At 39.6% G+C, this 27,690-nt stretch overlaps 2 protein-coding genes and 1 pseudogene across 6 annotated transcripts in view; 1 reads left to right on the forward strand and 2 right to left on the reverse strand.

Moving 5' to 3' along the window:
* Nucleotides 1–13,615, reverse strand: part of RBKS (ribokinase) — a 135,551-nt gene extending 121,936 nt beyond the window's left edge. Inside the window, exon 1 of one of the 4 annotated variants that reach the window (XM_036749441.1) lies at nt 13,153–13,615. In XM_036749441.1, the coding sequence (XP_036605336.1) occupies nt 13,153–13,229 (77 nt within the window). In that variant the 5' untranslated portion in view covers nt 13,230–13,615. The remainder of the gene's footprint in view (nt 1–13,152) is intronic. The other 3 variants (XM_036749442.1, XM_036749444.1, XM_036749445.1) reach the window with 3 other exon arrangements.
* LOC118841803 lies at nt 1,942–2,686 on the reverse strand (annotated as a pseudogene).
* Nucleotides 13,616–13,668: 53 nt separating the features above from the next.
* Nucleotides 13,669–27,690, forward strand: part of BABAM2 (BRISC and BRCA1 A complex member 2) — a 597,459-nt gene continuing 583,437 nt past the window's right edge. Inside the window, exons 1-2 of one of the 2 annotated variants that reach the window (XM_036752607.1) lie at nt 13,669–13,761; nt 19,055–19,208. In XM_036752607.1, coding sequence (XP_036608502.1) covers nt 19,081–19,208 — 128 coding nt within the window. In that variant the 5' untranslated portion in view covers nt 13,669–13,761; nt 19,055–19,080. Of the gene's footprint in view, nt 13,762–13,791; nt 13,814–19,054; nt 19,209–27,690 lie in introns of those variants that run through there. The other variant, XM_036752608.1, reaches the window with a different exon arrangement.

The following is a 27,690-nucleotide window of genomic DNA, read 5'->3' on the forward strand; positions in this document are numbered from 1 at the left end:
TTCAAATTTGGCCTCAGACATTTACTAGCTGTGTGACTCTGGGCAAGTCACTTAACCCTGCTTGCCTCACTTTCCTCATCTATAAAATGAGCTGAAGAAGGAAATAGCATCTAGCCACTCTAGCATCTTTGCCAAGAAAACCCCAAATGGGGTCACAAAGAGTTGGACATGACTGAAAATGCCTGAATAACAACTAGCATGAGGATTTCCCATTCTTCTGAGTCAATGCTAGAATACTACAATGAACATAAACTACTATTTCTTGACATGGATATTTTACTGTATAATTTTACTGTTGATTGTGATGGATGTATGCTATCACACAAAATGCTACTAAGGTTCAATTAAAAAAGTTTCTCAGGTAGCTCTTGTTATTATTGAAGGAGTAACAAGGTTGAATGAATTCTATGCATTTACAAATGCTACTGATAAGAAGCCTCTTGTGGAACTCTTGGACTACACACTTAATTATGTCACCATGTACACTATATTAGAGTCTTTTCCTTAGTGCTTGAGATTTATCTATAAGCCTTGAAAAGTGCTACTTAATGCTGGTACTCTCAGTACCCTGCTATTAGGAGAACACTGACAACATCTAATGCTCATAAAATACCATGCTAGGTGCTAAGAACCCACAAGATTTAAAAATGACACATTCCTTTTCTTAAAAGAATGTACATTTTACTGGGGGAGGTGTAGAGAACAGTACTTATCTATAAATGGCATAATAGGATTAGTATTATAAATTAGGAACATATAATTCTTGACTGGACAGTGATTTCACTGCTCTGACAGGCAGTGCAGAGGCAGTGCTGGACCTGGAGTCAGGAAGACAGTAGTTCAAATCTATCTTCAGAAGTTAGGAAGGTGAGGTCAGAGCAGGGTGATGAATTCATAGACTAAGAAGGGACTAATGGCTTAGTAAGGATAGTCAGGGGCAGGTTTAGGAGAGGTGAGGCAGTGAGAGAAGTGTGACTCTGGGCAAGTTACTTAAACTCAGTCTGCCTCAGCTTCCTCATTTGAAAAGTAGGGATAACAACAATACTTGCCTCCCAAGTTTGTTGAGAAGATAACACGAGATATTTGTGATATACTTTGAGAAACCTATACAAATGCCAGCTATTATCATTTTTATGTTTTTTTAATAAAACAAAATTTTATTAATTTCTTGTAATTAAATACTGTAAACTAGCATTACCTCCATTTATGCACCATTCAAAACAAAGGAATAATTCTTTGGGTATTTTAAAAATGATGCATAACTTTTTAATACGGCAAACAGAAAGTTAAAACTTATGAAACACCTTGATTAATTATGTAAATTGATAATTTAAAAAAAGGAGAACTAATAATTTGGTTCTTTTCTTCATAAAGTGGAAATTTAAACATTTTTCCTGATAGTCTTGAGGTTATCAACACGTCAAGAGTAGTGCAAAGTGTGGCACATGTAGGATCATTTAGGAAGGCACATAACTGACATGTCTTATTGGAATTAATAAATTGTGCATAATGAAATCATTCAGTCAATGCATGATAGAAAGCATCTTTCCAATTCAAAGCTATCCTTGGGCTCCTGTATTAATTCAATTTTGCATTATCCTTTATGGCATCATAGAGTAATAGTTATATATAGCATAACCTTGAAATTGAGAAGGAAAATAAATGCTGCTTGAAAAGTTATTCTGGGTAGCCATTTGGTTTGAATCAGGAGAAACAGACTCTCAGTGTTAGCCTTTGCCACATAGAGTGTCCTCAGCCCTGGCCATTTACTTGGTTATGCTGGATATCTCACAGTGACCATTCTCTTAGTTGAGGCCAGGCATCTTCTCTTATAGCGGTCCATCAGAGGATCATTCACCTGGACTGAAGCCACCCTAGCTTTGTCGGCTTCCCTTTCTGCTGCATTAGTTGTATGATTTCCTCTCCCTTACCACCACTGTTTTAGATCTCTAGAAGCAGGAGCTCTGGGGACGAAAAGTCCAAGGGAGCAAGGTAGGGGATAGGAATGTCCTTGGCTTTCCCTCTATTTGCTGCAAACTCCTGCCAGGTAGTCTCTGAAGGGGGCAGCAGGCTCCATAATTCAGATTTTTCTACAGTCAGTATCTAGATCCAATTCCTTTTCAAGTGAAGCCTTTTGGAGTCTAGCCTTTGCAGCTTGGAGCTGCTCATTTTCTCTTCTCAACCTTTCATCTGTCAGCCAGAAGAAACTCTATGTGTCACTTCAGGTCAAAAATCTTCGTTGACTGCTCTTCTATTATTCTTTTGTCATCTTTTGGGGCTTTGCTGTCTGTACATGGTTCTGTTGGGTCTTTCCTCCTCTTAAGGAGAAAAAGTAGAATGTCTGGGTCCGTGCTGAAGACCCCTCACACTGCTGGTGAGGGATTCTCAGGGGCAGGACTAAACTGCTGAGACCTAGGTACACTTTGGCCCCCAGACCCATGCTTGGCAGATGGCTTGCATGATGTCAGAAGATGAGGGGTTCCATCAGAGGTCTGCTGGGCTTTCCACTTTTCCTGAATAAGCAAGAGTTATTTCATGTGGCTAGCCCTTTATAATTCTAGTGGTAACTGAGCCTGCTCAGTTCGTGGCTTCAGAAAGATATGGCCTCTTTTTATTTCCTCGTAGCTAATGACCAATTTGCTTTCCTGTTCTGCTGTCAAGCCAGGCTGAGGGGCCTGTCCATCATTTCTTTTGTTTTTTTCCTTTTTGGAGGAGAGAAGGCAGGGCAATTGGGGTTAAGTGACTTGCCCAAGGTCACATAAGCTAGGAAGTGTGTCAAATGTCTGAGGGTGGATTTGAACTTGGGTCCTCCTGACTCCAGGGCCAGTGCTCTCCTCACTGTTCCACCTAGCTGCCCTCCTTCCCTTCTTCAGCCCTTGCTGGAACCAGAGCTATTTCTGTTATTGATAATATTATCGTCACTCCCTTGCATTCAGCAATTCAGTCAAACCAGCTTTCTCTCTATTCTTCACACTCCATGTGCCATCTTCATACCTTTGCACTGGCCATCCCCCATGCTTGATACCTCCAACTTGCTGAATCCTTTTCTTCCTTTAAAAAGCAGTTCAAGCATCATCCTCTACATGAAATCTTTTCTGGTCTTCCTAATTGCTAATGCCACTCTTTCAAACTACCTTGTATTTAACATTTTACACATTTGCGTAAATTCATTTTTACATTTATGCTATACTCACAAACTTTTTGTGGTATTTGTTTTCTCTCACATGAGAATGTAAACTCACTAGTAGGGAGTGTTTATTCTGTACCCATACCATAGTACCTGGCACATAATTAGTGATTAATAAATACTTGATTGATTACATGGTCATTTCTTTTTGACAATAAATTTTAATTTGCTTTGGTTCAGTGCAGGGAAATTGAGGAGAAACTTTTTACCAAGTTGTCACACTCTCAACATATGGGTAGAAGACTGAGAGTACAGTGCAGACCAGAGCTGCACAACATACGGCCTGTGAGTTTTGGAGGGGGGCAGCCTGCAAAAAATATAGAAAATGTGAAAATAAAGATATAATGAATGCTTTGTCAGTACCCACTTAACCTGCCTTCCACTAGTCACTATCGTGCCCATCACGTAACTTGGTGGGCTGGTTACCACTATACACTCTCTCCTGTTTGTCATGTGACCCACAACCAACAACCAACCATCGTCAGTCTGTCTGTAGTCTGAGAGGGGCGAGAGTTGGATCTTTTTGCTGTGTTTTTAGTTGTTGCTAAATGTAAACAGTAAGAAAACCTGAAAAAATGTTTTAAATTTGTACCACTTAGCAAAGTAATTTTTAACATTAATGTGATTTCATGATAAATAAAAATCTTAATAAGTGTAATTGATATTAATTGAACTTTCCTTTTTAAAATATGGTTTATTTGCAAAATAGTTGGGAAATGAGCTGCTAAAAACCTATCTGCAGCTCGAAATTTAGCCTATTTAAACCCCTACCTATTGCCAAGTTGTGCAGGTCTTTTGTAGAACAAACATGTCAAACACATGGCCTGTATGTGGCCTGCAACATTGTTGAGTGTAGCCTGAACTAGATGAAAATGTAATTGGGAAATATTTAACAAAAAAAAAATACAAGAGAAAATAGATGTTAATATGTGGTTTTCTTAGTCACTATGTAGCTCACAGAGACCCTTACCCTCATTTTTATTTCAATTTGGGACAACTGATGTAAACTATTAGGAAGGTTTTGGTATAGTGAAAAGAGTACTGGCATTGGTACTTTACCTTCCAGTTCTGACATTTGCTAGCTATGGGATCCTGAGAAATATCATGTACTTTCTCTATGCCTCCTTATGCTAACCCATAAAATGTGGGTAATAATATGCATACTACCTACCTCATAAGGTTGTTGTGCACAAAGTATTTTGCAGAGTTTAAAGTGCTAAATAATGTGAATTATTATTATCATTACTATTGAGGATGCTGTAAATTGGCTAACAAAACTTGTTAGGTTTATCATTATTTATCATTTTAGTTCAAGTCCAAAAATTAATTAGTTCTCAAAAGACATCAAGACCTGCCTTGACTGCCTCCTTTGAAACAATGATGAAATCTGTGGGACAAACAGTAACATATTATTGATGCTACTCTGGCTGCAGTGACTCTTCATTCATTTTTACTCTAAGAGGCATTATGGAGCTGTCCAAGGTGAATTCCTGCACTTATAATTGAGAATGTGAGGTATGTGTCAACAAGGTCCAGATTGTGGATGTACCTGTGTGGTATTGCCAGGCATATGGATCATGTAAGAAAACATTGCCTCCAGGCTCACTTGACAACATCCTTCTTGATCTGTTGTGTTTAATATTGCTGACTATTTCTTCATACTAACTACTTTCTCCTCCCCTAACAACAAAGTTTTAAAGTTCAGAGAACTTTACCCTTCTAAAACATACATTCTGCTTCTTTCTGAACTCTTATTGTGAGAGTTCTCCAACTGTTAGGTCTTAGCCCTCTTATCTCTACATTTTCTTTCTTGTCAAGCTCATTTATACCCCATTTCAATTACTGCCTCAGCATAGATTACTTCTAGATCTACATGTTCTCCTAACTTTTCAGTTCTAGACCCACATCTTCAGCTGCTTAGATTCATACCTTAATAGCACTTTGAGATCAGTGAGTCCAAACTAATCTTATCATTTCCTCTAAACCTTCTCCTCTTAATTTCACTATTTCTGTCTATAGTGTCATTTGCTCAGTCTCTTAAGGATGAAACTTTGTGGTTATCATTCACTCTTCCATCTACCTCACTTCTCACAGTCAATGTTATCCAGTCTTTTTAATTCCACCTTTGCATCATTCAATCTCTTTTCTCTATTTCTACTGCCACAACACCAGAACAGGTCTTTTGCAGCCATTCTACCTTTTTGAATTATGTCCACACAATGCTGAGCATGAAAGTATTCTCAGGGGCAAGGGTATACACGCAGACATACACTCATAGATCAACAAAGCTGCAAGGAAAGATAGCATTTGGTTTAACCTGTGGAATCTGCCGGCACTTAGTTTTTTCAAGGCTTGGACTATTATAACTTGAATCCTGGACTTTGCCTTTTGCTAGCTGCCTTCTCTTACCTTGACTCAATTCTTGGTTTTGACACTATTTCTGCTTCAGGCATTACCTCTCCCTTTAACCTTTTCAGCTCTGACTTCTATATCTAGAGCTTGGCTTGTTCACATCATGATTCTGACCCCTATGCAGGAATTTCTTAGCTGCCCCTCCATACCCATACCCATATTGGGGAAGATTCAATCAGTACAATAGATCCAGCTTACTTGTACCCCTTAATGGAAGTGGATTAGTTTATCCCTGCTTGTTTTACTGATACCCAATACACCATGATTATTTGGCCTCTATTCACGACTGCTGTTTATTCCAATTGCTTCCCTTTATGTATGACTACAGGCTTACTACTACTGTCTCTCCTACTTTGTACCTATATCTTATTTATTACCAAAAACTAAAGTCCTGGCCTCAAACCTTATGAATTCCACCTAAACCCATTTCCTAAATAGTCCACCAATTTTCTCTTCTTAGGGTCCATATCACAGTCTTTCTAGACATTTGATGTCCCTTCAGGAGACAAAATAGTCTCTGGACCATGTATGTCTGTCCTTATGGTCAGATTTGCTTTATTAATACAGTTTATCAATAGGGTTAAATTTAGCTGACTTCCAATGAACTAATTCTTTTGATACTAATTTGTACAACTAACAGAAAAACTCTTATTAGAATATTTAAAAAAACCCTACTGGCAAGTAACTTTAGGGATCAATCAAATGTGGATGAAAGGTGATTTAGTTTTATTTCTCACAAGTAGGAAAAACTTGATGTTTTTAATGACTGAACTTAACTTGGCTTTGGATCTGCTGAAAATATGACTGGAAAGAAGGGTTATATTAGGCTAAAGCACGATGGAAGTTACTTTTGGTACTGCACTATGTTAAAATGATGTCAGCAGTTTCTAAGCAGACAACAAAACTATAGTTGATTTTAAAGGAAAAACAAGCAAACCAAAACAACTATGGCCAACTTATCACCTGCTTTGAATCTAGTCTTTTTAATTAATTTATTCTATTACCCAACTAAAATTTCCTGAGAATTAGGCAATCATTTCCTGACTCTATATGGATTAAAATTAAAAGCACGAGTGAACATGAGTCTTCTCTCACAAGCTATCATTTTAAACTACCAATGTGCAAAATGACAACATAATTTTCTGTCTGACATCATAGCTTACCGCCATGTAAATGACTGTTGTGTCATTAACACAGGTTTTTAGTGAGATCCCTACAGAGCAACCTTAGGGGTATTGAAGCAGGATATGTACTCTTATGTAAAAGAATGCGTGACCCATTTCATAAGAAATAAAATCATCAATTAAAAGTGACATGTCATATATTAACTCTGTAAATAAGCATGAACCTTATATCATGCCACATAAGCTCAAAACACATATGCAGCCTGAGTATAAAATGCCACACAATAAAAAATTTAGAAGATAACAAGATCAGGCACTTTTCTAAACTAAACTGGGATAGAGAGAATCATTAAAGATGAGATAGTTTATTTTTACTATAAAATTAAAAAGCCTTTGCATAAATAAAATAGAATCAGAAAAAATGGAAGAGTGGGAAAATATTCACTAAATATATCACCAATAAATTTTTGATATCCAAAACATATAGGAAATTGAAACAAACATATCATACTAGAAGCCATTTCCCAATTAGATATGTGGCCAAAGGATTTACAGTTTTCAAAAGAACTGCAAACCACAAATAATCAGGTGAATAACATGCTCCAAATCACTAATAAGATACATATTAAAATTGCTGAGTTTTCACCTGAAACTATCTATGCAAATTGGCAGAGATGAAAAAATGGCAACAATCGAAGTTGGAGATGCTTCGGAAGGACAAATACAATGTAGGTGATGCTGTGAAGTGGTCCAGCCAATATGCACAAAAAGGGACTACACTGTCTATATATACTAGAGTACTACGCGAATACTATAACTGAGGACGTCAAAGACAGAGACAAACGTCCAATATATTTCCAAAGTATTTGTAGCAGCACTTTGTGATTGCTAAGAATTAGAGACTAAAGTTGGGCATCCACTGATTCAAGAATGGTTGAAAATGTTTGATATATGAATATAACAATATGATATTGTACAGTAGGAAATAATATAACGAATCGGAGAAATATGCTGCAGCAAAATGAAATAAACAGAATCAAAAGAACAATATGCATGACTATAACAATATGAATGAAAAGATTGCTAAAAGGAATAACAGAAAATTTGATAAAAGTCCCTGAAAACACTTCCTCAGAGCAGAGAGATGGGGAACTGCTAGGTCAGAATACTATATACCAATGTGGTCTCCACAGCAGATGTTTTAGCTCTAATTGTTTTTCTCAATAGGTCGGTGGTTGAAACAAATGGGATATAAAAAAAAAATACTTTTAAGTGATTAAGCAAGTATGGAACTAAGTTTATGCTCTGGGCTTCCAAAGATTTAACCTACTTTGCGGCTTTGTTTTTCATAGCATTCAGTGTACATAGGGAACTTAGTATATTTGCCACATTTAGGGAAATGCTTGTATTCATTCATTTATTCAGTAAGTGAGTACTATGTACTAGGCATTGAGGTAGGTGCTAGGAATAAAAAGAGAAAAAAAATAGTCCTTGCTCTCAAGGAGTTTACATTTGATCGAAAGGAAACATTCACACTTCTAAGGGGGACTGGCCAAGCCGCTTAGTGTGTGCTATGAGCGTGTGTAGAACGCTAGGCTGATGCGATACCAATGTGGATTGCCTGCAGACATCCTGTAACTGGTTTTGGTCTGCTAGCCTCATGATGAAAACCAATCAAAAGGTACTGGTTGACCAGAACCTGGTCCTTTTCTTCTTCTGACTTCTTCTGCCTGGCAGTGAAAACTCCCAGAATGGTCTCAAGGATCCTAAATAGCATCCCAGAATAGTTTCAAGGATCCTAGACAGTAATTCTTAGAATCACAGTGACACGCAGCCCTACTGAGGCTGTCCTGTGAGACATAGGGGTAACATAACTGATATTTAGTACGCTTGTGCGGAATGACTATACTGTTAAAGTGTTGGCAAGATGCCTTATCTGTTGCCCTATAAAGCAAGAAGGCACTGGTCAGTGAGTGGGGAATCCACAGGGAAGCCATAGGTAATGCACAGAGGAATGATACCTGCCTCAACCAGACCCCACTGAGGCTTCAGGAGATTCAGGGGAGCTCATGAGATGTGCTTGTCTTGACTGACCCCCATCAAGGCTTAGGGGCAGTTGCCCTCACTTCTCCTGGGTGATTAGGGAATACTTGGTTAGAGAATGCTATAGGGGTTGATTCTCAGTGACCTTCTAAGAAGACCAGACTAGAATAAAGCTTACTATTAACCCCTCTAAAACTCTTTCCTGTCTGACCAGATCAAGAGTGAGCCTGTTAGAGGCCAGAGTCCAGAGCTTCCCAGTGCCTCCTGTGTGTTATCTGTGAAACATATACCTGGGCCCAAATGCCCCATAATAATTACCTGAGTTTTACCTTAGACTTACTACCTTAGTTTTAGATACACTGCAGATCGAGTCGGTGCTATTGTTATCCCCATTTTTTACATTTGAGGAAAGTGAGGCAAAGGTTAAATGAGTGGCCCAGGATCAAACAGCTAGTGCCTGAGGCTGGATTTGAACTCATGTCTTCCTGACTACAGGCCCAAAGCTCTATTCATTGCACCATCCACCAGCCAAATAGAGAGTTAACATTCTAGTTATTTGACAAACATTCACTAAGTATTTACCACGTTTAAATTTCTGGGAATGGAAGCAAAAATTTAGCCACTCTCTTCATGGAATTTATAATTTAAAATGGGAGTAAGATAATTGTTGTCATTCAGTCATTTTTCAATCCAGTTGGACTCTTTGTGACCCCATTTTCTTGGCAAAGATACAGCTCATTTTACAGATGATGAACTGAGGCAAACAGGGTTAAGTGACTTGCCCAAGATCACACAGCTAGTAAGGGTGTCAGGCAGGATTTGAACTCAGGAAAATGAGTCCTCCTGACCCCAAGCCAGGCACTCTATCCCTTGCACTACCTAGCTGCCTAATAAGACATATACACAAATAAGAATGATACAACTATGATAATGACAAAAGAAAAGTCTGAAATTCTCTAATCCCACATATCTCATTACCTCAATGAAGTGTTAATAAAACATGTTATTGTCTATTACCTCATTTATTTTTTTTTCTGTACTTGATTTTTGAGTTTCTTTCCTTTAAAAGTTTAGGAATCTCCAGCCACCATGGCTGCTTCAACAGGAAGCATTCAGCCCAGCTTCAACAGAGCTACTCCAGCAAAGACCTCAATTTTGTAGCAGACCAAAAAATGGTCAAGAAAGTCAATAAGAAACTTTTTCTACCCAGAATTTCACCTCCCCCCCCACCAAAAAAGAATCAGCTAGAAGCCTATAGGCAAAAAAATGCCAGTTCAGGCAAATAAGCCCGTAGCCTTTCGGTTGAGCCTTTGATGGGCTTGAAAATCTTGTAGCCTACAGGGTTCTGGGTCATGAAGGAGTAGGTTTTCTTCAGAAAGTACCAGGGAACCAGAAGTCTACAAGGTAGTCAGAAAACTCCAGTACCCTGAAGAGCTCCAGTGGGCCACTGTGGCATAGAAATGCTCAAGTCTAGGGGCTCCAAGGTCCATAGTAGTCTGCACTGAGTTGCCATAGAGGTTTCTCAGTCCCATCACTCTGAACCTCAAAGATTTGGGTCCAGTAGGTAGAGAGAATTGCAAGAATTTAGGTGACTCAGTGTAAGATCAAACAAGGGCCACTACCCCACGGAAAATTATAGCAGTGGGAGGAGCTTGGCTCTACCCATTTCAGGAATTAAAGCTAGAGAGATGAGTAAATCAAAGAAGATAGTGATTGGTATAAAAACTTACTGCAGCACTAGAAATAAGTAATCCTGTAAACACTGCAGGCACAGATAACAAATTGAAATTCTTAAGGAAAGAACTGGAAGGAGAATAAATGGTTTAGAAAAGAAAGTGGTTCACCTTATCCAAGTAAAATGAGAAGAAATCCCAGAAAATTAGAAGATCTGAAAGAGAAATCAATGACTTCATGAAACAGCAAGAAAATTAGAATAAAATAAAAAAAATTTAAAAACATAAGCCATCTGGTACCAGAAACAATTGACTTGGACAGTAGGCCAAGGAGAGACTGTTTAAGAATCATGGCTCCCAAGCAATCTTATTTCAAGTTCTCTGCCGTATTCGAGATAGGTATTTCATGTCAGTGGAACTGATAGGTAAAGTCTTGGCTGTAATTTCCAGAGTTACTACACTAATAAAAGACTGAAATATTCACTGCAATTACAAAATACTACAGAAGTACTAGTAACAGCAATTTAATCCACATGACCTAAAATCAATATGATGATATTGACAAAATGGAGAGACAGAAGGATGGTGAAGATTTGAAACCATGCCATTGGAGGAAACTAGCAATACTTATCCTGGTGAAGTCTTGGGGTGAAGGGAGCAGGATGAGATATGAGAAGTCTTTATATATTTGAAAGACTGCCCAATTCCAGGGGCAACTCTATTATAATTAAAAATCTTCTAATCATTAAGTGGGGGAATGAACTCATCATCATTGCAGATGTATTTAAACAGTGGCTGGAAGATTCAATAGACCGGATTCATGATTTGGGTAGAGTTGGAGTTATACTTTGTGTATTTTGAGGTCCCTTTTAGTCAGAGATTCTGATTTCTTCCAACTCAAGGATCCCATGAATCTTTGCTTGGGCTTCTCTCATTTTTAGTTCACACATTGTAAAGGAAGAACTTACTATGAGAACCTCCAAGGCTCCAACTTCTCTTTCCAGCCTTTTTTCCTTCATAGTACTCCAGCATATTCTTAAATTCTAGCCAAACTGAACTACTACCTATCTCCTCACATGGTGTCTCCACGCAGGGTGTTCATGTCAGTAATGTACTTCATCTTGGAAAAGGAACTTATTCCTTCAAGGATCAGCTCAGCTGTCACTACTCTTGTGAAGGTTACCTTCATTCCCTCAAATAAAAGTATTCTTTCTGTCCAAGTTTTCGCAGAGTACTTCACCCGAATCACTCCTTCGCCTCAATCACTCATTACTTTGCATTAAACTGAAAATATAGATTTATCGCTAGAGGGGAAGTTATGGGTCATATAGCCTAACCTTATTTTACACATAAGAAAACTTAAGCCTAAATTGGGTGTGCCACGTTCTAGGCTGAAATCTCTGTACATATCCCATAGCTATTTAGTAGACTGTAAGCTCTTTGAGGCTAGTTTTTTCACTGTACTTCCAAATTCTAGTACAACACCCTGCACTAAGAAATGTTTGTTGAATTGTATTAAATTAAGCTGAAGTTCTGGCAAAGTCTTGTTCACGTTTCCAGCTTCTCCAATGACCACCTTAGTGTTTACCTGAAAAAATTCTTTTCCAGGTAAGCTGTTGGGGCCTTAAAGATAGATAATCCAGTCCAATCCAGTTAAATAAGTTTCTTAAGGAGATAAGAAGTTTCTTTATGTGGATTGGATTGGATGATCTCAAAGGTCTCTTTTCCAGTTCTAAATGTATGGTCCAAAGACAATATGCCCACCCTCCCCAATAATACTTATTTTTAGGTTGTTTTCTCTTGAGAGGCAGTGGGGCACAAAGTCAAAGGGTCTAAGCTCTTTTAGGTATTAATTACATGTGTGACCTTAAGCCAATTCACCTTTATGGGCTTCTATTTCCTCATCTGGATAAGAGGTGGGGAGGGTTTAACTAGAGGACTTTGAAGTTCCCTTCCAGCTCTAGATCTATGATGCCATGTACATGTCTTCTCCCCCCCCTTACCTGGTCCACCTTTCCCTCCTAGAATGTTGGCTCCTGAAAGGCAAAGCCTATTTTTTTTATTTTTTGGTATTTCCAGTTCCCTGCAGTTAGCACAAAATAAATGTTTGCTTACAAGAATTCACAGAGTGCCCCTACCATAGTTAGCTGAAGCAACAGCTCCAGAGATGCTGGCATTTATTATTTGTACTAACGATGTAAAAGCATCTTTGCATTTCTTCATGTCCAGGGCAGAATCAATCACTCAGCAAACATTTATTAAGGGCCTATTATGTGCCCAGTGAAGGCAGGGTGCTGCAAGGGAAAAGAGTGCTGCATTGGGAGTCCGAGGGCATGGCTTCGGGTTCCAATCTTGGCTCTGCCCCTAACTCCATGTATGACTCTAGGTGGGTCACGCCACTTCTCTGGGCCTCATTTTGTTGCCGTTTGTCCTCCCTTCTCAAAGAGGACCCTGACATCAGGAAGGTGATGTCATGACCTGCGAGTGAACTGGATTTAAGTGGGGCAGGGTCACCGGCCTCGCCCTCGCCTCCGGGTCCACTGGCGAGATACAGATGCGGACGAGGGGAAATGGTCCCCGGGCCTCGTTACAGATCCTTCGCGACCCTCCCTCCCTAACCTTGTGTCCCGGCTCCTCGCTCAGGAGTCCGGGGCAGCCTGCCCGCTCCGGGCCGCCAGCGGGCTCCCCGACAGCGGCGTCCCCCGGCACTAACCTGACCAAGTCGGTCATGCAGGAGCCCACCACCACCACGGCCGAGTCCGCTTGTAGCCCCGCCGCGCAAGCTGCCATTGTGAGCACCAGTCAGGCCGGCAGATTCGCACTTGAACTTTGCCCTTTGCCCTCCACCTCGGAGTTAAGACACCTCGTCCTTCCCCTCCCGAACGACTAGACGAGGGCCTTTCCCTTCTCCCTCCCCCACCTCCCTCCCCTCCCCCAGCCACCGGCGGGCATCTTTCCAAGTGCCTGATATAAATTAGCCCTCTAGCGGTTCTATTGCTCTTCCGTTAGGGTTTCCTCCCCCAAGTTCATTCCTTCCTCACATTTCGGGCCCTGTTCGAGGTTATCTGGTTATTTGGTTATCAGAGAGAGGAAAGCGGGGTGGGGGGGAGGGGAACTTTCAGGCGGCGACTTGGCTGCCCCCCCCACCTCCATGATTTTTCGGTGCTCGGGAGCGCGCACGTCGCCAGGCTCGAGGCGGGTTGTCGCGGCGGCGCGCACGTCCCCGGACGGCGCTGCGCGTTGCGGGCGGGGGCGCGCTCGGGGAGTGTGCTTGGCGCGCGCGTTGTAGCCGGTGTCTGCGTCTGTCGGGCTGTAGTCGCAGGTACTCGGTGTGGGATTCGGTTGTGCGGGCGGCGGGGAACGGAACTGAACAGGTGACGGCAGGAAGGTGGCCGGAGGGCGCCGCCTCTTCTCCTGAGAGAGCCCCCGGCCCGCCCAGGCGCCTCCTTTCCCCCCCTCCCCACCCCCGCGCGATATTACCCTTCAGACTGAACCCACCAGGCCCACGCCTCGTCTTCCTTCCTTTTAGGCCTGTTCGGCCTCAGGCCCTCACTGAGTATGACTTGGGAAACCTGTATGGCTAAGGAGCGTGGCCCAGAGGGCATTGAACGCAGGACCTGGTCTCAGGAAGACCTGGGTTCGAATCCCGCCTCAGACACTTACTAGCCGGGTTGACCCCAGGCAATCATAATACTACCACATCCATCATAGTGTTATTATGAGAAGCAAATGAGAGATTAGACGTAAAACGTGTCACAAATCTCTAAGCGCTCAACAAATGCAAGTTATTCCCATTTTGCAGATGTAGAAATAGGCGGAGAGAGGCTGAGGGTCTGTGTATTTCGCAGAGTTCCCAAAGTGGTTGTGAAGCGCAGATGAGAGAATTTGATCCTGGCTCTACTTTCTACCGCCTTGTGACTTCAGACAAGTCAGTGGTTTCAGTTTGTCCATCTGTCAAAGGACAGGGTCGGACTAGACCTTTCAGATCCCTTCTCGTTCTAAACCTGTGATCCTAGGATTCTAAAGGACTTTGGAAATCTTTAAAGCCCTATCCAAACACCAGCTGTTATTAATCATTATTATTATTATTGGTTGAGCCGAATGAAATTTTCATTTCAAAGCTACCATGGAGGTACCCTGGAGAGGGACTGCTTATTCTTTTCTTCTTTCTAGAGGGTTTTCTCCCATGCCCTATCCTGGGTTGTGACAAAAGTACACTCTTCCCCTGGTCTCTGCATGATGTTTCAGGGATTCAGCACATGTCCTTCTTTCCTCTCACCCTTCTGCTTTTCATGGCCTCGATGTGGCATAGTGTAAGTGGGTTTACCCTTGGCGCCCGACATGGGCCTCATAAGTCAATCAATTTGGAGGTTTTCTGCTGTGGAAGACCACACAGGTCTTTCCAGTGGGTAGGTGTTATCTGATTTCTATGAGCAGTACTGTACTGCCTTCCCCATTCATTTGCAAGGCCCACATCAGCTTTACAGTTAGACCTGAAGTGGCCTTTGACCGTGGAAATAGTATAGACAGTTCTAGCTTTACCTAAGTGGACCTTTCCACAGACCTCTACACAAAGCTGTTTTTACCTAATGTGGTTTGTGGGGAAGGGAGGGAGGCAGGAAAGGGGCCACTTGGGTCTGGGGGCTGGGAACAGAGAAGTTGAAAGCAGGAGGAAGAATACATGGACCAGCAACATGGACACAGATGAGAAGATGGGAGACACATAGGGCAGGCACCGACACATGAGGACGGGTGGAAGACAGGCACTCGGGCACAATGTGGGGTGGATTAACAAAGGTCTCAAATTAATCCCCTAGCTGGCAATGGCAATGGGGTCTCTTCTTCTGGTTTCACTTGTACGATATTTCTTTTTGGTGGTGAGGGTGGGAAGCTACAGAGTACCAAGTGGAGGGGCAAGAAGGGGAGAGAGAGCACAGTACTGTACAGTAAAGTTAACATAGGTTATTTTTTTGGAATGTGGATTTCTTTCAGAATTCTTTACAAAGTCATATTTACCTGTCAAATTAAAGTCTGTATAACTTCTTTTTGCCTTTATCTCCCCACTCTGGATGGAAGGCAACTTTAACTGAAGCGCATTGCATAGATGTATATTTCACTATAAAGGAGTTTGCAAACTATAGGCCAGTGAACTTGACTTCCATTCTTATGAAGATTTTAAAATACATCATTAAAGAAATTAGTTGGTAAATATCTTAAAAGGGAATCAATCAGTGATTACAAAGAGCCATCATGGCTTCATCAAGAATAAGTCATGGAAGATGTGATTACTAATCTAGTAGATTAGAATTCTGTGGTTATAGTTTACCTAGATTTTTTCTTAAGTTTTCTACATAGTATCATACTATTCTTGTGGAGAAAGCAAAGATATTGTATGGATTAGATTATACAATCAGATGGATTCAGAATTTGTTGGATAGGTTGATTCAGAGGAGTAGTTGTTTATGGTTCATTGCCTTCAAGGAGGTTTTCAGTGGACTATTCCAGGGATCTGTGCTTGGCCCTGTGCTGTTTAATATTTTTATCAATGACTTGAATTAAGGCATTGTTGGTATTCTCATCAAATTTGCAGATGACACAAAGCTAGTAGGAATAACTGTCACGGTGAATGGCAGTGATAAAATCCAAAAGGATCTTGACAGGCCAGAGTATTGGGTTGGAATCTCATAAGATAAAATCTAGTAGGAATAGATGCAAAATTTTGCATTTAGGTGCCGAAAAATCAACTTCACAGGCAACTGTTTAGATGAAGAAGATCAACTATGTTCACTCCTTAAAATAAATCAAGAAACATTATTAATTTTACTATCTTTTTTTATTTGGTAAAATCTAAATTAACTACTTGACGTTTGTAGGAATTGGAGTGAAACAAGCTGCTTAGTTAGAAATCTGTAACTGTAGGTGTTCTTTATAAATGTAGGACAGTTGGACAAATGGAAAGTCCTTTGCATTTGTTATTATATTTCTGTATCTTGTTCATTGTCTAAGATGCTCTGCTTATGCTAATTTTACTTCACATTCTTTGTGGAGTAGTAGGAATGTTTAGAATTTTGGGGGAAGTCAGGTAAGGAAATGGTTATGAAATGGTTATCTGCCAAGCATAGCATGTAAGTGCATAGTGACGTTACCTTTTTTGTTTCTAATACATTTTTCACTACTGCTTGTTATTGATACTCTTCTTTACATGTTTACAGTTTGACTAGGGAAATTGTACTGCTTAGTTTCATTCAATAGCATTGAAAGAGAAACAGGTTTCCCAAGTTACATTCTTTCAAATAAATCTTTGAAAAACATGTCTGGTCTACCTACTTCAAAGGGGAGCTTATGTTGGTGGAAAATAACATCTAATACCTGTGTGGGATTAAACAAGTCTTTCCCTTACATAGTGGGAACGAATGGCATCTGTAGGATAAGAGATGAGGTGTGCTTATGGATAAGTAGAAGCCTTCAGTAATAATAATTCTTAATGTAGCTTACATTTATTTAAAAAGTCCCTTACATATCCTATGTTATCACATTTGATTCTCCCAGTAACTCTGTGACATAAGAAATATAAACATTATTGGCCCAGTTTTGCAAATGAAGAAACTGAGGCTTAGAGAGGTTAAGGATTTTACCTAATGTTACATAACTAGTAAATGGCAGGGCTATAGCTTCTCAAGCCCAGCTATTCTGGCTCATTGCCCTCCTTGAGGACATAGACTGTATCTTAGCCTTTCTTGGTATCTCTGCTAGCACCTAGCATAATGCCTGGCACTTAGTAAGTGCATGATAAATTTATTAACTGACTTTCTGTTACAAGTGCCATGATCACCTCTCTTTTGGAAAATTCACTTCAGCATCTCTCCTGTATATTATTATTATTATGACAAATGAAGTTTTACTATGGGAAATACCTATGAAACTTCCCTTAATGAGTTCTCTCTTTGTCTAGGTCTTAGGATTTAAAGTTGGAAAGGATCTTAGAGATTATTTAGTCTAACTCCTCATTTCACAGATTAAATTGAATCCCAATATGAAAAGTTAGAATGAAACATTGCTTGTCTCATTCTTTCCATGTTGTACCTTACTAGAAATTATTGGATTGTGATTTAGGGCTATTACTTATTTTGAAGCATTAAGAAAAATGTGTTCATTTTAAGTGTTCTTTGTTTACGAAAAACGGTTGCCCATGTAAGAACCTATTAAAAGGCATTCATAGCCTATTCCATGAAGTGATCTCTGCTGGATTTATGAAATGGTTGCTTTTGTGCTTCTACTTAAAAAAAAAAATCTCTGGTTAAATTTTCACAACTCATTTAGCTTTAACTCTTCCTACAAGTTGGAAGGTAGAGTAGAACATCTTTTAGTAGTAAGCGGTAATATAGAAGTCATTTATTAAGTGGAAGAAGAGTAGAATTGTATTTCTGTCATTCCTTCTTGTCTTTGGGAAGCAGTGGAGGATCTGTTCTGAGCAGCCAGTGGAGTGGTTTTTCCCTTGGAAGCTTCTTGTGAAGGGCTAGGAAGGCCAAAAATAGTGTGAGCTTAGGAAAATTGAGTGATTCTTGTTTTCTGGACTTTTCATAGATAGGTGAAGGGAGTAAGTGTTATTGGACTCCAGTGTTTTCCCATATATTAGGTCATTTTCCAATCAGCAAACATTTTTTAACACTTACTGGGACTGTGCTAGGTGTTAAGGATACAAAGACAACAGTGAGACAGTTCCTACTCTCAAGAGGCTTAGATTCTATTTAGGAGAAACAACATTCACATAAATAAGTATATGCAGGGTATGTTTATGTACATGTGTGTATATATATTTGTGTTTGTATTATATATGTATGTATACATATTTGCATATACATACATACACACACATATATAAATACATATATGTAGGCTTTGGAGGGAGGGTATTCGAGGCTGGGGAGACATCAGGAAAAGTTTCATGTAGAAGGCAATACTTGACTCTTTTATTTTCTTGTGCTTTTGCACTCCACTTTGTATTACATTTATTTGTTTATATGACTTGTTCCCCTCACTGGAATGCAAACTCCTAGCACAATGCCTTGCTTATATAAGCACTTAGTGCCTTTAATGGATGGAGCCCGTTGATGTTTTCATATAGTAGAGCTCTTAAGTGTTTACTCATTAATAAAAGAAACTATTTCATAGCCAAGAGATCTAAAATTGGTAGGTAGTGAAATAAAAACTGTGGGCTGATTAGGGGGCCATATGGGATAGGAGGAGCATGCTGCCTGAAGTCAGAAGACCTAGGTTTAGGTAACAGTCTTGTTACTCATCATCAGTGTGATGTTGAACAAATCCTTTAATCTCTTTGAGCCTGGTCTTCTTTATCAATAAAGTGGCAATTATATTTACTATACTTATCATACAAAGATTTATTAATTACATACCCTTGTATGTAAAATTTCCCATGGCAGTAGAAAAATGGACAATGAACAAATACATTGAAATTATCTTTTTGTGTTCCCTTTGTGTGAGATGATATTTAAACATAAGAAAATGCACTGAATGTATTTTGTAAGCATCTCAAAAACTGTATAGAATGTGAGGTTTGCTGTGTTTGACCGAAATTTCTTTACTTTTCCTTGCAGAGTGGCGAGTTGCAGGTTAAGCTAAAATGTCCCCTGAAGTAGCCTTGAACAGAATTTCTCCATTGCTTTCTCCATTTATATCCAGTGTGGTCAGAAATGGAAAAGTAGGACTGGATGCTACAAACTGTTTGAGGATAACTGACCTGAAGTCTGGGTATGTATCAGAAGTAGGGTAAAGAAGCCCTTTTCATAACTCTTTTCTTAGGGGTGCATATATGTGGCAGACATATTCTGTTGTAAACATTTATTAATGCACTTAGCTTTTACACAGTTTTGATACTAAGTTTTGAGATTCTTTCATTTGCATTTTAGACCACAGTCTTGTCAAATTTTCATTTATTTTGCTTATTTTTGTGTCATATGCAGTGGGGCAGGAGATTAGTAAGCATGGTTTTCATTAATGTGTGGATTTTCTCCTAAGGTCATAGATTTTTTGTTGTAAGAGAGCCCAGATGGAAGTCATCAGGTTTTATCTATAGAAGAGGAAACTGTGACTTAGAGAGGTTAAGAGCTTACTACCTGAATGACTTCAGGGAAGGTCACATAGGTTAAGTAGAGAGCAGGAATTTGAACCTAGGGGCTCCTGATGTCAAATCTGATATACTTTCCACTAGGCCAGAGGTTGGCAGACTATGACCTGTGGCCCATATCTGCTGCTTGTTTTTTTATGGTCCATAAATTAAGAGTGATTTTTATGTTTTCAAATAAAGTTTCATTGGAACACAGGCATGCTTGTTTGTCTATGTATTGTCTGTGCTTACATACTACAAAGGCAGAGTTGAATAGTTGTGATATAGACCACATGTGACATTGTCATCATTTTGCACTGCTGCTTTGAGTACTACGAATCTCAGTGACACAGTTCAGTCAGTTAGTCATCAAGCATTTATTAAATGCCTACCGTGTGCCAGGTACTGTGCTAAGTGCTGGGAATACTGAAAGAGGCAAAAACAGCCCTTGCCTTCAAGGAGGTCATATTCTAATGTGGGAGACAATAAGCAAACAAACACATACAAATAAGCTATATTCAGGATAAATAGGAAATAATTAAGAGAGGTTGGGAATGGCTTCCTATAGAAGGTGGGATTTTAGTTGGTTCTTGAAGGAAACCAGTAAAGCTCGGAGGTGGAGCTAAGTAGGGAGAGCATGTCAGGCATGGGGGACAGCCAAGGAAAATGCCCAGAACAGAGAGATGGAGTGGCTTGTTCAAGGAACAACCAGGAGGCCAGTGTTATTGGATCACAGAATATGTGGGATGGGGGCAGGGAGGGTGTAAGGTATAAAAAGATCAGAAATGAGTATATGGGGGGGTAACTTATGAAAGACTTTGAATACCAAATAAAGGACTTCATATCTGATCCTGGCGGTTATAGGGAGCCACTGGAGTTTTTGAGTAGGGAGTAACATGGTTGGACCTGTGCTTTAGGAAATCACTTTGGCAGCAGAATTAGAGCATGATTTGGAATGAGGGGTTGGGGTTATGGCAAGCAGACCAGTCAACAGGCTGTTAACAAAGATCCAGGCATGAGGAGATGAGGATCTACAATTGTGTGATGGCAGTGTCAGAGGAGAGAAGGGGATGTATTTGAGAGATGTTACAAAGGTGAAACTGACAGGCCTCGGCAACAGATTGGCTATGGAGGCTTCTAGGTAGTGCAGTGGATAGAGCGCCAAACCTGGAGTTGAGAAGACCTTTGTTCAAGTCTGACCTCAGACACTTAGTGGCTGTATTACTTTGGGCAAGTCTCTTAACTTGTTTGCCTCAGTTTCATCATCTGTAAAATGAGGATAACAACAGCACCTACTTCCCAGGGTTAGTGTGAGGATCAAATGAGATCCTCATTGTAAAGCATTTAGCATAGTGTCTGGTACATAGTACCATTTCTATAGTGGTACTCTAGTGGTACATTTCTACAGAAATGTTTGATATTCTTATTTTTAATAAGAGATGATACTGAAGTTTCAGGTCTAAGAGATTGGGAAGATGGTGGTGCCCTTGATAGTAATAGGAAAGTTTGGAAGGGGGAATGGTTTGGGAGAGAGAAATAAGCTTATTTTTGGACATGATGAGTTTAAGATGTCTAATGGATATCCTGTTCGAGATTCCTGAAACACAGTTAGAGATATAAGACCAGAGGTCAGCAGAGGTTGAGACTGCATATGTAGATCTGAGAATCATCAGCATAGAGATGATAGTTGAATCCATGGGTGCTGACAGCATCATCAAGCAAAGTAATATAGAGGGAAAAGAGAAGAGGGCCCAGGTTAGAGCCCTCTGGGACACCCGTGACCAGTGGGCATGACCTGGATGAAGATCCTGCAAAGCAGACTGAGAAGGAGTGGTCTGAAGGTAGAAAGAGAATGAAGAGAGAGGTGTCTTGAAAACCTAGAGAGAAGACAGTATTAAGGAGAAGAGGATTATCGATAATGTCAAAGGCTGCGTAAAGGTTAAGAAGAATGAGTATTGAGAAAAGGCCATTGGATTTGGCAGTTAAGATCATTGATAACTTCGGAGACGATAGTTTTGTTGGAATGATGGGATCAGAAGCTAGATTGTAGGGTGTTAAGAAAAGAGTGAGAGGAGAAAGAGTGGCAGTACTTATTATAAATGGCCTTTTCAAGGAATTTAGACACAAAGGGAGAAGAAATATAGGACAATAGTTTGTGGGGATGGAAGAATCAAGTGAGGGTTTTTTGAAGATAAGGGAGATATGGGCAGCAGGGAGGGAGCCAGTAGACACAGAGAGATTGTAGATAATTGAAAGAGTAGGGATAACAGAGAGGGCATTCTCTTGGAGAATGGGATTGCTTTTCTAGGTAGAGGAGTTTGCCTTGGCAAGGAGTAAGGCTACTTCATGTGAGACAGTGGCGAAGGAGGAGATAGTGGCAGAAGGCATATGAGTGATGAGAAAAAAAGAAAGGAAAAAAGGCCATGGCAGATGGCTTCATTTTTTTTTTCTGTTAAATATAATGACAAGTTTCTCAGCTGAGAGGGTGGGAAATAGGGAGAGCCATGGGAGACTTGAGGATGGATGAAAAAGTTTGCAAGACTTGCTGTGGAGAGTGCAGTAGTGAGTAATGAGGGGAGTATAGTATGATTGCCTGCTAGCAGTGAGGGCCCAGTTGAGGTTGTATAAAATAAATTCATAGTGGACCCAGTCAGAATGGTTGTGTGATTTTTCTCTCTTGTTCAGCATGGGGGAGAGAAGGCAGTGGATAGTGGGAGTGATCAAGGCTGAGGTTTGGCAGGGCACAATTGGCCATAGATAAGGGGTCCAGGGATTTAAGAAAAGAGGACATTGTGGAGGTGAATTAGTTGGCCAGGAGTTCAAGATGGGGAAAGGGACAGGGGTAATAGTCGAGAAGAGAAGTATAAGAAGAGGGAGGTAATAGTAGAAGATGAGGGAGAAAACTGATAGATTATAGTCAGGTAAGGGGATTTCAGAATTCTTGAACATGGAGGGTGGTTCATTTGTGGATTATGGCAAGATCAAGAGTATGACCGTCTTTGTGTGTGTCTGAGCTAACATGGAGGAATGTTTCTTGGGACTTGAGAAACTCAGTAACTCAAGTGTTAATATATGTATATTGAAGTCTCCTAGTGTGAGGACAGGGGTTGGGGGGGGAGAGAAAGATTGAGAGCCAGGTACTGAATTTGTTGAGGAAGGAAGGGGGATTGAAAGAAGAAAGTCTTATAAGACTTTACACAACATCTGCCAGGACTTTGATTGACTGGAAGATGTGGATTTTATGGGACTCAAAGGAGGACAGGTTACTGAGTGATGGAATGGAGGTAGGGGGAGAATCTGGAAGTGGCACTGGGGAGCAGGGAGTATTTTAATGCCATACCCTTGACCAGTGAGCTGAGGAGAATGAGTGAAAATTCAGCCAGTACTGGAAGGAGTGAGTGACTGGGGAAGTGGTGTCTTTGGAGGGCAGCCAGGTCTTAGTGATTGCAAAAGATAAAAGGAGTGGGAGAATTAAAAGTTTAAGATGAAAGTAAGTTTTTTACCTATGGAGCAGGCATTTTAGAGGGCACAGTGGTGGGCTGGATAGCATTTGCTTGGGACTTTGAGGTGGAGGGTTGAAGAAAATGGGAAAAAGGAGTCTATTGGAGGGGAATGGGGTTTAGATAATGATCTACAGAGATTCAGAATCAATGTAATGTGTAGAGTATAAACAGGTGCGAATATGTTAATCATTAAGGGGAAGGCACTTCTCCTTTTCCCAGAGGAACTTGTTGATCAGGCAGGAGACACTCACGGCAGAAGATGGAAGTTTTTCTCCCCATTGTACAGTCAGATGGAAAGACACTGATATTGGGGGGAAAATGAGGCAGCAGAAGGTTGAAGTCACCTGGAGCAGGGGTGGGAGATGGAAGTCATACTGGTGCAGATGCAAGTTTTCCCCTGACCTGGGCTGCCTTTCCTCTTCCTCAGCCCAGGAGATGGAAGATGTGAAGTTAGATGAAAGGTCATGTCTTACTTCACCTTTCTTCTTTGTTTGGAAGATGGAGATGAGGGAGACCCAGCCGGAAGTGAAGTCATATCCCAGGAGGTGAAGTGGGGTTGATGCAGGTTACCTTTTTTATAACTTGACAGCATTTTGAATGCTGAATGGCTTTGCAAATTAGCTTTTGCTTCAGACTTGATAATGTTTCTTAATTATTTCAACTTTAAATTACAAGGCAGAACTGCACTTTTATGTGAAATTTGTGTGGCAAAGTCAATTCCAGGACCATTAACATTATTTGAATCACCAGTCATGTCAAAAACTTCCTGTGCTGTCAGAAGTTAAAAAAAGAAGTGACCTCCATTGCCACACAAATTTACAGAAGATATGTTTTCTGAGCTCCAGCTATGGTTCCAACAGTGTTTTTTGGATCTTGGTGCAAGTACAAAAGATATTTCCATAATTCAAGATTCATTTTATTATACATTTGAGAAATTTTGACCTAATCTTCAATTGGATTAATTTCAGTGTTAAGGCATGCTAAAAGGCAGATATCAAGAGAAAAATCTAATAGAATTCTATAAATGTCTTCTATCTATGTGATTCCTTCACTTCTGGCTTTACTTATGCTTATCACAAAGTATTCTAAACAATGAATATGGTTAATTAAAATCATGCTTGTGGGTTGATATCAATATTTAACAGTACCTCACTGTTTGAAAAGACATTTTCGAAACTGAAATACATAAAATCCTATTACAGATCAGCATTAACAAATGAACATTTGCAATCAATTTTTATGAGAGCACTAACTTTGAACTTCTAGTAAGTGAAATGTTATCTTCCCAAAAAAGGTTTTTTTTCTCATTAGCAGACCTTTATTACAAAAAAATGTACTCAGTTATATTATTACTGTATTTTGAACTGCATCAATAAAATATTTGTGGAAATTTGCTTTCTCTCTTGTTTTATAAGCACTTACATAATATCCTCGATTTTGCTCTTTGGCATGCAACACTTAAAGTGTTCACTGTCTGGCCCCTTACAGAAAAAGTTTGCCGACCGATGCATTAGACATGTTGCCTCCTCTTCCAGTCTGGTTCAATCAAATAGGCACACTGTAACTGTTGAATTTTTAGATGTAGGTACTTGACTTATTTTGATGACTAGTCCTGATGTGAGATATTTAGGCATCCAGATTATGTTAGAAGGGTATATACTTGCCTCTAGCACCCTGGCCCCTCTGCATCTTAATGCAAGTTGTTGTTAGTTTAGTTTCTTTCTCTTCTCTTTATTCTTGCTTTACTGACTTCCTCTTCCTCTCTTACATATATTCTCTGTTTTAATAACAATAGCTAACATTTGCCTAGTACTGTATGGTTTAAAGTGCTTTACATATATTATCTCAATATATTGTCACAACCACCCTGTGAGGTAGATGCTATTATTATCCCTATTTTATACACAAGAAAACTAATTTTATGAGGTGAGGTATCTCAGGAAGATTTTAAATCAGGCCTTTCTGATGCCATGTCCTGCACTCTGTCCACAGTGCTTCCCAGTTCCCCAAATCAACTGAACACTTGGGTATAGTATTTCTTTGGTACAGAGACATATCAACCATTTGGTTGGTTGGACAACTCTATGGAGTAGTAGAAGATAATTGTTGAGATCTAGAATCACCTGTTTTTGATGATGGGGTAAAAAAAGACTATTAGTAGAGGTGATGGGAAAGAAGCTTTAAGGCCGATGTTGCCAGTTTCCCAAATGTAAGAGAGTTCTTTCATTCATTAGTTTTACAGATATAAAAACATACAGCAGTTACTGTGGGCAGTTGGGTGTATAATGGGAAGAGCCTAGGACTTATAGTTTGAATACTTGGATTTAGGGCTTTTATCTTCCCCTTACTATATGACTTTGGGAAGCACTCTTTTCCTCACAGGGTCTCAGAATACTTTCCTTTATTATGTAGTTGTCATCAGGAGATTATGCAGGAAGGGTATTTTGCAGTTATTTTTGTTAGCAGTTCTTCTGAATAAATATGGTATAGTGATATGCTTATCACAAATGTGTTATCTTAGTGTGGTATTTCAGTTTTGATTTTTGTCATTCAGGGACTTGTATTATAATTGTTTTTTTAAAGGTCCAAGAATAAAGAGTATTATTAAAGTAGTCCATGGATATTATCTATGTGATCCTTTACTTCTGGATTTACTTTGTATTTCTCACCTTCCTGCTTTTCTTTATGCCTTTCTTCTTACCACTTCTATTTCTTTTGTAGTATTTTTTTCTGAGTTTGTATTAGGGTTTTATGTAATGTTCCACTTACTCTTCTGTGTACTTCCTTTACCCAAGTAATAGCTATCATGACTTTTCTTTATATATCCCTCTGTTTGAAATAAAAATCAATATTAACTAGGAAAAGGGCCTAGAAGTTGTGCCTTTGTTTGTAATTTACTACCCAAATATTTTTAAGGGTTACAACTCATTTTGCAGGTGTTAAACTGCTGTAGATTTGCTTATTGTAAACTTAGAACTTTTGTTCTCATTTTTGGTTAGCCATTGAGGGATATAGACTTCCTTTGTACTCAATTTTGAATGGAAATGAGGATAAAGTAATTTTATGGATAGAGCATTGAAGTCAGAAGACTTGGGTACAGTGGCATAACCAAGTAATGTAGCTTCTTTCCTGAAGAGTGTGCTTTTGGGCAGTTGGTGGCTCAGCCAATAAAGTACTAGACTTAGAGTTAGAAAGACCTGAGTTCCAATTCTGCCTCATACATTTACTAGCTATGTGACTCTGAGCAGGTCATTTAGCCATTTTTTGCTTCAGTTTCCTCATCTGTAAGATGGAGATAATAATAGCATCTACCTCCCAAGGTTATTATTAGTATCAAATGAAATAATAACTTGTAAAGTACTTAGCAAATCTTTAATGCAAGGTGGTGTTGTTGTTTTAGTCTTTTTTTAAAATTTAGTATTTTTCCCCAGTTACATATAAAAAACTGTTTTTAACCTTCATTTTAAAACCTTGAGTTCCAAATTCTCTTCTTTCCTCCCTCTGTACCTCGCCTCATTCAGAAGGCCAGCAATTCGATATAGGTTATACATGTGTAGTGATGCAAGACATTTCCATAATAGTCATGTTGTGAAAGAAAACGCAGAAAAAACTCGAAAAATAAAGTAAAAAAAGGATGTTTCAGTGTGTATTCAGACACCATCAGTTCTTTGTCTGGGAATGGATAGCATTATTCATCATAAGTCCTTCAGAGCTGTCTTGAATCATTGTATTGCTGAGAATAGCTAAGTCATTCATAGCTGGTCGTCACACAGTATTGCTGTTACTTTGTACACAGTACATTTCACTTTGCATCAGCTCATGTATGTTTTTCCCTGTTTTTCTGAGCTCATCCTGCTCATCATTTCTTATACCACAATAGTATCCATCATAATCACACATCACAATTTGTTCAGCTATTCCCCATTTTATGGGCATCTCCTCAATATCCAATTCTTTGCCACCAGAAAAGAGCTGCTATGAATATTTTTGTGTGTGTGGGTCCTTTTCCTTTTTGTTTTTTTTTTGGGAGGGGGGCGGAGTATAGACCTAGTAGTGTTATTGCTAGGTCAAAGGGAATGCATGGTTTTATAGCCCTTGGGCATAGTTCCAAATTTCTCTCCAGAATGGTTGAATCATTTTACAACTTCACCAACAGTGCATTAATGTCTCATTTTCCCCACAATCCCCTTCACCATTGGTCATTTTCCTTTTCTGTCCCATTAGCCAAAGGTATGAAGTAGTACCTCAGAATTGTTTTAATTTGCATTTCTCCAATCAGTAGTGATTTACAGCATTTTTTCATATGACTATGGATAGCTTGAATTACTTCATCTGAAAACTATTCATATCTTTTGATCATTTATCAATTGGGGAATGGCTCTTAAGAAATGAAGCCTTTATCAGAGAAGCAAGTTGTTATTGTTGTTATTATTACCTGAACTGACAGAATTTCCAGATTTGGATCAAGATGTAAAGAGGAGGTTTTAGTGGTAAATAAGAAAGGGGAGCCATTAGTTTCTGTCTTGCTGCTATTTAACTACAATACTTTTGTATCAGTCATTTAATATTTGCCTTAGTTTTTTCACCTCCAAAATGGAAATAGAAATATCTTCTACTAGGGTAA

This window comes from Trichosurus vulpecula, chromosome 3, assembly GCF_011100635.1.
Source record: "Trichosurus vulpecula isolate mTriVul1 chromosome 3, mTriVul1.pri, whole genome shotgun sequence".
Lineage (NCBI taxonomy): Eukaryota > Metazoa > Chordata > Mammalia > Diprotodontia > Phalangeridae > Trichosurus > Trichosurus vulpecula.